This window comes from Rhododendron vialii, chromosome 6a (genome assembly GCF_030253575.1).
Source record: "Rhododendron vialii isolate Sample 1 chromosome 6a, ASM3025357v1".
NCBI lineage: Eukaryota > Viridiplantae > Streptophyta > Magnoliopsida > Ericales > Ericaceae > Rhododendron > Rhododendron vialii.
The window spans coordinates 35,354,884-35,364,576 of NC_080562.1; the positions used below are offsets into that span (position 1 = coordinate 35,354,884).

Sequence of the window (9,693 nt, forward strand, 5' to 3'; positions counted from 1 at the left end):
TTTTGCAATTCAGATTGCCTTTTTTTTTTATCGGCAACAAAATTTTATTAAAACTCCATAAAGTGTACATCGAGGGAAAGACTACATACCGGCCACAGAGATTGAAGAATAGTATGAGGCCAAAAAGAGAAACAGGAAAGACGAAGAAAATTACATCCAATGAAAAATTGAATGAGTCCAAAAGAGAGAACAGTTCTAATGCTCCAAGAAAGCATTAGAACTAAAAATAGCTCAATGATTAGAAGGCAACTCGAGCCAGCAATAGCACATTTAGCAGCATCAGAGATCATCACACAGCAGAAACACAACTGAAAGTGATTCCAGCTCCCTCAAGATCCAAGCAATGTTGTCACACAAGTCCAGCAGTATGAATTGGACATGAGTAGAACATTAACAGCATCATCACAACCCAGCATCAGACAAAACCACACAGCTTAGCAGCAGCAAAACTGGAAAATGATTCATGATTCCTAAGCAGTAGTATCACCCCATCCTTACAGAGAAGCAGCAAAAACATTCAGCAACACCATTCAGCAGCACCAGCAACATCAGCAAAAACATTCAGCAATAGCATCTCCTCCACTAGCAAAAAAATCCAGCACAATATCATCTCCCAGAGAATCATCAGGAACATCAATGTCATCTTATCAGCAGGCAGCACAGCATCAGAACAGCAACATCATCAATTTAGATAGAAATCCCATATTCTCCATCAATAGCAGCAATATATCAGTCCACTATCAAGGATTCAAAGCATTCAGGGCTACAGAATTCATATGACCATCTCCAAGGCAAGAGTCGACCAGACACAAAGGTACAAAGACAGACCAAGACATTACAAACAAGCCTAACATAAGATACATGCTCTAACAGACACAAAAAGAAAAAACCACAGGACACAAGCAGGAAACTCCCACCAACTCATAGAAGGACTCCCACAGCTTGACCAGACAACCCCGAAGACAAACCAAAGGGACAAAAAGGACAACTCCAAAGCCAAGGCAACCCAAAAACCAAAGGGGACAACATGAAGAAAACCCGTAGAAGACCAAAAACCCACCAACCCAAAGACCCAATGAAACAAAACCAGATATGGAGACATAACACCCACAATACCTAAACAGACAAAGACCTACCCTCAACCACAACCCAAACCAGCCCACAACCCAACCCACCCAAAAATCAGAGCAAGACAAAAAAGCAGGATTGTAACTTGACTCTCCTGATCGTTCCAAATAAAGTCCTCAATAGACACTGATATTGAACCTTCCTTTTATCCAAATGGCCATTCTTGTTTTCACCAAATCAGATATTTCATCCACTTCCCAGACTCTATTATTGAAAACTGATTCATTCCTGCTTGTCCATATAGTCAAAATAAAAGCAAAGAAAGTAGCTTGCCGGCAGAATTTCTCAAGATTTTGGAACCTGATGCTATACCAATATATAACATCAGGACCTCTTTCTTTAATCAGCTTTGACACAAATCTCTTTTTATATTCCACAATAGTATCTTCATTGTATCCACAAAACCTCACAGTAGAACTACTAGTTGATGCTGCTAATTCCTCCGAAGTGGAGCGAAAGTGTTTTTTCTCAGGAGCAATGTGTACTCTTTAGACTCCTTTTCTATCATCTTCATTCTCATAACGTCTTCGTCTGCTTACTCTATACCCAATATAGCACCTGCTAAGGTAGTAGACTGAAGTTCTTTGGCAATCAGGTCCTGGTCCTGCTCTTGAGTGTCATCACCTTATTGTCAAACTACAAAAAGAATTTCTTTTTGCAATTCAGCTCTACAGGTCTATTCTTTACTATTACCCATCTGGCTTTTCTTGCAGTATTGCACTTTGGCTCTCTTTGTCCTCTGAAGCACTCTCGAGCAATTCAAGGTTCTCCTCCGAACCAACTAAACAAAGCCTTAAGTTCCCATCAATGGGGGTCGGCTACATGATTCCGCTTTTTCTATTGAGCTCTGGCGAGGACATTGTGTTCTATAATATTAAAAAAACTTAGATCATTCCAGATTACCGCCTCTATTGTCAATTTTGGTTTACCTGATGTAAATATTGATCTCTGCTGCCTAAACCATACATTTTTCTTTGCCAAGTTTCTCTGATCCTGCAGTCTCGGTGTCATCCACAAGTTTCTTCAAGTCTATGCATAGGGCAACCCTCTAGCAATAGCATCTTAACCATCCTCCTGTGTTCTCTCTCTCTCTCTGCACAATACATCTCGTCTTCTTAATCTTTCATGTCGATACAAGTTAGCCCGATGGATAATCAATAGATGTGAAGTTCTCTGTTGAAAATTACAACATATCAGCAACAACTGCCTTGATCAACGTGATGTATCAAGCGAAGAATGTAGCTTCTCCGAATTCCACAACTATTGTCCAGTTCATAAAACTGTCTTCTAATTCTGTATGAAGCCATTCCATGTATGTAGTCTTCTAAATGACATAAATGACAGAAGTATGTACTTATGCCTCCAAAGTCCAAACAACATAACCCATGAGATCACCAGTAATCCGCACATGAACACCCACCATCAGCAAAATGATGAAACCTGTTTGAATCTCGTAAAATTATTTGCCTGCCAACAATCTGTGATATATATTTGAAGGCAGAGTGACAGTCGCCACATACTCTGAGGTTTTTCATTATCCTAATAGGCAATTCCGACTTTCGAGTGAGGACAAAAGCAACAGCAAGTTTCTCACTGTGGTAACTAAGTAGTTCTTCCTTGCTCTCCAGTTCAAGATCATATAGTGCAAAATTCGTCTGCGGCACATATCCCAAATCTCTCATTTTTCCATGCAGTTCCCTGAGTTTTTCATAGATGGCCTCATTTTCACGGTGGGATTTATCCCCAGCTACAAAAACATGAACACCGTCTTCTTTCATATTGACCCAACTACACCCTGCTTCTTTCTTCGCTTCTGCTTCACCCATTGAATGCCTGGCCTTTGCAACATCATGCCATTTCCCTCCAGAGGCATACATATTGGATAAAAGCACGTAATTGACAGCATTTTGAGGTTCCAATTGCAAAAGCATTTCAGCAGCCCTCTTACCAAGATCTGTTTTGCGACCATTTGCACGACAGCAAGCCCCTAGAACTGTCCTCCAAATGAGAACATTAGGGTCCATTGGCATTCTATTTATGAAACCCTCAATCTTATCGAGTTCACCTGCTCGCCCAAGAAGGTCAACCATACATGAGAAATGCTCCATCCGAGGAGTTAGATTATATTCACTTCTCATAGATTCAAAATGCTTAAAACCTTGCTCAACCAACCCTACGTGACTACAAGCCGATAATACCCCGACAAAAGTAACATGATCCGGTGGTTGGCCTTGTTGGTTCATTTTTGCAAAAACCTCTAGAGCTTTGTTTCCATGTCCATGTCGTGCAAAGCCAGATATCATGGAATTCCAAGAATAAACATTCTTCACAGGCATTAATTCGAAAAACCTTGAAGCATAATCAGCCCTTCCACATTTAGAATACATGTCAACAAGCGCACTTCCAATAACTACATCAGATTCCAAACGAGCTCTTACTGCACAAGCATGAACTTCCATGCCGCACTCCAATGTAGCAACCGAAGCACATGCACTAAGGACGGTTGCAAAAGTGAAGCAATCTAATCTCTGACCCCTCTGTAACATAAACCAGACCAGATCCATAGCATTGGCTAAAAGTTCATTATGGATGTACCCAGAAATCATGGAATTCCAGCTTATATCATCCCTCCTCCCAGACATCCTACCAAAGATTTTCTCACAGAGATCCATATCTCCACACTTCCCATAACAAGAGAGAAGAGCATTCTCAATTGCACTATCGTCCATAAGATGGTACTTTAGGACTAGAGTATGAATCTGACAGCCCAAATCATGATGGCAAATACATGACACTGCTGAAAGAATGTTGATTAGGGTTACTCTATTAAGAAACCATCCATCGTGCATCATGTCAAAAAAGTATCTTACAGCTTCAAAAGCATATTCCTCTGAATCAGCAAATGCCCCAATGACAGAATTCCAAGAGACTTGATCATAGCCTGCCATTAAAGAAAACACTTTTTGGGATTCCATGATGCAACCAGTCTCTGCATATAAAGCAAGAAGAGCATTTGAAACGGAAACATCCAAATCAAGTCCCAGTTTGAGTCCTTCACAGTGTATTTGTACTCCCAGGTTGATCCAACCTAAGCTGCCACATGAATTCAGAACACTGATCAGTGTGAAATTCGAAGGCTTCAATCCCGTTCTTCTCATTGTACAGAAGCACGTGACTGCATTTTCAAAATACTCATTCTGGTCAAGACCAGAGATCATGGAGTTCCATGAAACTGAATCTTTATTAACCATTGGACTGAAGACAGAGCAGGCATCATTAATTGCACCACATTTAGCATACATATTAACTAAGCCATTTCCGATTTCAACCTTGGAATCAATTAAGCCTGTTCTGATGACATGTGCATGAACCTCTCTACCTCTTCTTCTCCCTTCTTTTAGCACAGAGAAATCAGGAAAGGCACTCAAAAGAACCACAAAAGAGTCCGAATTTATTTTAACCGAGTCTGTCATCTCTAAAAAGAATTCAATTGCTTCCTCTCCTCGCGTTTGCCCCACCAATCCAACCATCAAACCATTCATGGACACTGCATTCGTCTCACTCATTTGCCCAAAAATCTTCTTAGCAGTATCTAGCAATCCATATCTTGCAAACCCACTAACCAGAGCACTACCCACATACAGGTCTTGCATGAATCCAAACTTGCTAATTTTGGACAGCAACTGCTCAAGCAAACACAAACCACAGTCCATAGAAGAAGCGGCCGTTACTAAGCTACCAAAAGTGTACTCACTGGGTTTGAAACAGAATTCCGAGCCATCCTGTTCCATTCTAGATAAGAGCTCAAAAGCAGAAACCGCATCACCTCTATGCGAGCAAACTGAAATCATAGAATTCCACGATATCAAATTCTTCATCTGTATCCCATCAAAAGCGCGAAACGCACAATCAGCCGAACCCATAGAGTTCCCGTAAAACGAAATCAATACATTACAAACTACAGCATCAAATCCATACCGGGTTTTCGATATCAAACCATGAATCTGCAGCCCAAGCCCAAGCCCGCCAAGGCTTGAAATTTGGCAAGTGGCTCGGAGAGCACTACCAATGGCGTAAATATTCAGCGAAAACCCCGCGCAAACCATCTCTTTGAACACACCACATGCCTCATCGGGCATGCCGTTTCGGGTATACCCCGAAATCAAACAAGCCCAAGTTACAGAATTCCTAACCGGCATTTCATCAAACACTACACGTGCAGAACCCAAATCCCCACCTCTTGCATACCCATTCACAAGGGTATTCACCAAAAACAAATCGCAGTCAAACCCATGTTTCAAAATCTGTAAGTGTAGCTGTTGGGCCTCGTGATAGCAGCTAGTATATCTATAACGGTTGGCAAGGAATTCGTAAAAACCGGAACTTGAGGGCGAGAAATGAGTTGGGTATGTTTTGAAGTGATCAAAGGGGTTTTGGAAGTGGGTTGAATGAGGAGAAGAGGGTTGGGTTGATTGGGTTGGTTTTTGTGGGTTGGAGAGAAGAGGGTGTTGTGAGGGAAAAAGGGAGGTAACCAAGGTAGTAAGAGTAGGACGTGGGTTGAAGAGGGTAGGGTAGTGGATTCTGTATACGGCGGGGCTCTGGCGAAGCATAGTTTGGTGGTGTACGAGGACGTTTGTTTCATGTTTTCGCGCCTTTCATGTTAGATATACTTTTTTTTTTTAAATCACCATAAAATCTGACAATGAAACATTTGTTCGGTTCTCAACTTAGTTTTAGTTTTAGTTTTGTTTTCGATCATTACCCTACTTCTTTCTTCAATCATTATCTTATTTCTCTAATTATTACTTTCACATCTCTCTCTATCTCTCTCCAATCATTACCCCTATCTTCAATCATTACTCTATTTCTCTCTCTACCCACTACCAAAACTAAACTGAGGGTGGAAAAAAAAAACTTCATTAAAGAAGATAAACAAGATCAAGCGAAAAATAAAAACGGAAAAAGAAACCTCCGATTGCCGGAGATGTCATCGGAGCGGATCTAGCCACTTATTCGCCGGAAGAAGCCCCAAACTATCCTAAAACTTTGCAATCTCAGTAGATCTGACCCTCTGAAAATTTGGATCGTAGTGGAGGGAGGGGTATTTCATGTAACAAGTATATCAATCTCATCCCTTTCGAAGCCCTCCGCTGCCTCCACCCGCTAACTTCCATTGGTCACTTTTACTCCGTAAAAATTGAACTCACAACTTAAGTGCACTCCCCCATAATTAGACCGTTTGTCATGATTCGTTTCAATGTTGTTTGAATTTGACGTTAGCTCATTCGGTAAAACACTAAAACATGATATTGGTTCGGTAATGATTGATAATCGCACAATTTATTTGGTGCATTTCGTAATTCAATTGAAAATAATAATCTTGTTATCTACTTTCAGTACCAGACAAAATCTTATTGACACTATTATTAGAGAATTGATGAATTTCTTGTGTGAAAAATAAGAACCAAATATGGATGAAATAGATCATCGAAGTGCCCCCAAATTTACTCCCGAACAAAGTCAACGTCCGGTTTTGTTCACCCACCTAAACCATGGTATTGAATGGTCAGTACTCCATCCAATATTGTTGTTGGAGATCATGCACAAATCTGATGGATGAATACTAGAGAGTGCCTAGAGGAATTGTTGGTTTGTTTTCTTTTCTTTTTAGAAGTTGAAGACAAGGGGATCCTATAGGGCGGCCGATCCTATAGTGCAGGCTGCACTATAAGATTTCCAAATTCTGAATTTTTCCGCTCAAAAGAAAGGAAAAAAGGCTAGATGAAGTGTTGTTAATTCAGAAGCGTGTTGTGATAGAAGATCAAGTCACCTTCTCCTCCAAACAAGTGGAGTTAACACAAATGGACCAGCAAAGGGAAAAGGCAAACGCAGAAAAGTCACAGCCACAGAAACAGAGAAGCCCCTCTGCTACCTGCCTAATTGAAGCTTGTATCAGGCCCCCCAAAAAGAAGTTCCATCTGTTATAATGTACATCATATAGGAACCCGTGGTGTGAGTGTGAAATGGTTCACCATCAACGTTTTGTTGACAAAAAGATTCCGTAACAAGCATTGAGAAACACTCTCTTTGGATCTTACGATGCATCTCGTTGTATCCCCCCGCCTGCGAAATACAAGTTTGGCATGCATGGAAGTATTCTCCACAGTCAAAGGTATTAACAAATACTCCGACCCCGCATTTGGAAATCAGCACATACGAGAACATGGAAGAAAAACATACTTGCCCGTATTAGTATCCATAGGTATAACTAATTACGTAAATGAAGAGGATATCATTCAGAGATGCTATGAGCTCGTGCAGAGAAGCGCAGAAAACTGATCAGAACCGATCGATTTGCAAAGATTGGCAAATTTCTTCTATTATCTCTACTTGACCTTGATGTACGGGTTGTTTGTGTCGGTTCATTTCATTTCTAGGAGGTGATCGGTTGTAATGTAAGTGTGTTCTAGGTTTTGGCCTATGCGGTCTGATCTTTTGAGAGTTCTGATAAGGCAGTAGCCTCTTTGTGTGCACCTCACTGACCCAAAAAAATGTAACTAAAGGATGGATTCAACACAAAGTTACACAATCCCAGGAAAAGATATTCATCCTAAGTGCAGTAAGAAAGGAAAACTTGAAACCTTCATGAAAAGATTTACTTCATGTGATAATAGTACAAGTCAGGGGCGGAGCTATGTTGGGGTCTAGGGGGGCAGGGGCCCCAGCTCCCTGAGGGTCTGAGTTTTAAAAATTTTATTTTGTACATACCTGATTTTGAATATTATTGATAATTATTCGCGTATAACTACTTATAATGTTAATAATTTTGGTTCGATTTGATTAAAAACCAGTTATTTTACATTCTCATTTCTCAATTTCTTTCATAAATAAAAAATAAGCACATGACAGTTGAATTAGCCTACAGAATCATTTTAATAAACAAATTTAGTGAATCGAAAAGAAAAAATCTTATGAATATGTTCCGATAAAAGATACGGAGTACTAAGTCTTTTAAGCCGCCCTCGGAGTCAAAATCCTGGCTCCGCCAAAAGTTCAAATGTCACAATTTAACCAGACTTAACAAATAGGACTGATGGTGTACGGAATAAGGAAAAGCTCCACACATAAAAAAAGGTTTGCAATGTTGCAGTAATTTGATATGAAGACCTTCAATTCGCTACATGTCAAAATTGCGCCAAATAAACTGGAGGAAGAACGGACTAAGAGAGAACAAGGTTTGCAAGGGCTGTGTGAATGTCATCACTGTGCCCAAAGGAGCAGCATTGCAGGATTTACATTCACCCAGATGCAAAACTTTTGTACCAATTTGACCCTTGAGTATAAACTGAGATGTGGCTACTACGAAGATATCACAATCATGCAAGACAATGGTGAGAACAAGTAGAAATTGCTATAACACTCAGTGAGCATCATGAAGTATAACATGAGTAATCACTTCAACTAACGGAGTGAGTTTAATATTTCACAGATATCCAACTTCGGGGAAATCTCGAGAGCACAATCTTAATATCCTAGGGAAATTGATCACTTCTGTTTTCCTATCCACAGCATCTGAGTTGGTTAATCAATTACACAGAGTTAACACTTGAAGAAAGGAGGCACAACCGTAATCGCAATGGAAACAGAACTAACCCATTTTATAGAACCACCGTTGCATTCCACACTATCACTCTTTGATCCTCCATTTTTCCTTTTAAATAGGTACTTTCAAGCCATGCACGATACACTACCATACTGCCTTTTACAGAATGTTAAGTAATTGGAAAGTAGTAACAGATATCAGAAAGTTTATCATAGAATATATTAGCAGAGAATTTATCCAACAAGAGACCGGGCAGAAGGACATCATACGGCTCAAGTGCTGTACATGATGACTGAGCATAACCCAGAATAAAGAAGTCTAGCAAACAATGATTAGGAACAGCTGGTAAACTTCAAATATGGTCTTTCTTCTTCATAAAAACCCTTTTTATGAGTATCAAGCATAAAGAGGGCCTTATATGCAACATTAGAAATTAGTACATTTCTACATTTAGAATTATGGAGCAGCATTAGTGAATTCTGGGGACGCATTAGTAGTTTTGAGGTGGCATTAAATTTTTTATGGTGACTTTTTTAGGTCATGAAATTAATGACTAACATGGATAATATTTATTGACCCATTTCACTCTCTTTTTTATCATACCCATATAACTCATTTAATCCACCCATTTAAGACTCGTTAGAGATGACTAGATGAGTCGATTTGGGTTATGAACTTATGACCCACTATGACGCATCCCATAAGTGAGTTGGGTTTGGGTGAATTTAAAGTGGGGTTTGGGTAAGTTCATGGGTTTGGCTCCATATTGACCCCCTAATTTATTGTATTGGTTCTAAGGTTGACACTATTAGAAAAATCTCCTTCATCTACTCACATCCAGAATCGATTATTAGGTCACTCACTTTCTAAATTGCAATCTTATCCCACAGCCCCATTTACCTAGCTGCATCTCATCTCTCCCACCAAATCAGAAGCCATTTCCATAACAACGTACAGGAGCA

The 9,693-nt window shown here is 40.0% G+C and overlaps 1 protein-coding gene across 1 annotated transcript; it reads right to left on the reverse strand.

Moving 5' to 3' along the window:
- Positions 1-5,830, reverse strand: LOC131330346 (putative pentatricopeptide repeat-containing protein At5g09950). The gene has a single exon (XM_058363892.1). It carries the CDS (start codon positions 5,736-5,738, stop codon positions 2,520-2,522), a length of 3,219 nt encoding a protein of 1,072 aa, XP_058219875.1. The 5' UTR covers positions 5,739-5,830; the 3' UTR covers positions 1-2,519.
- Positions 5,831-9,693: the final 3,863 nt, after the last annotated feature.

What these genes read in the sequence shown, in the direction of transcription:
- LOC131330346 (XM_058363892.1), bottom strand. Translation starts at nt 5,738, where the DNA reads ATGCTTCGCCAGAGCCCCGCCGTATACAGAATCCACTACCCTACCCTC.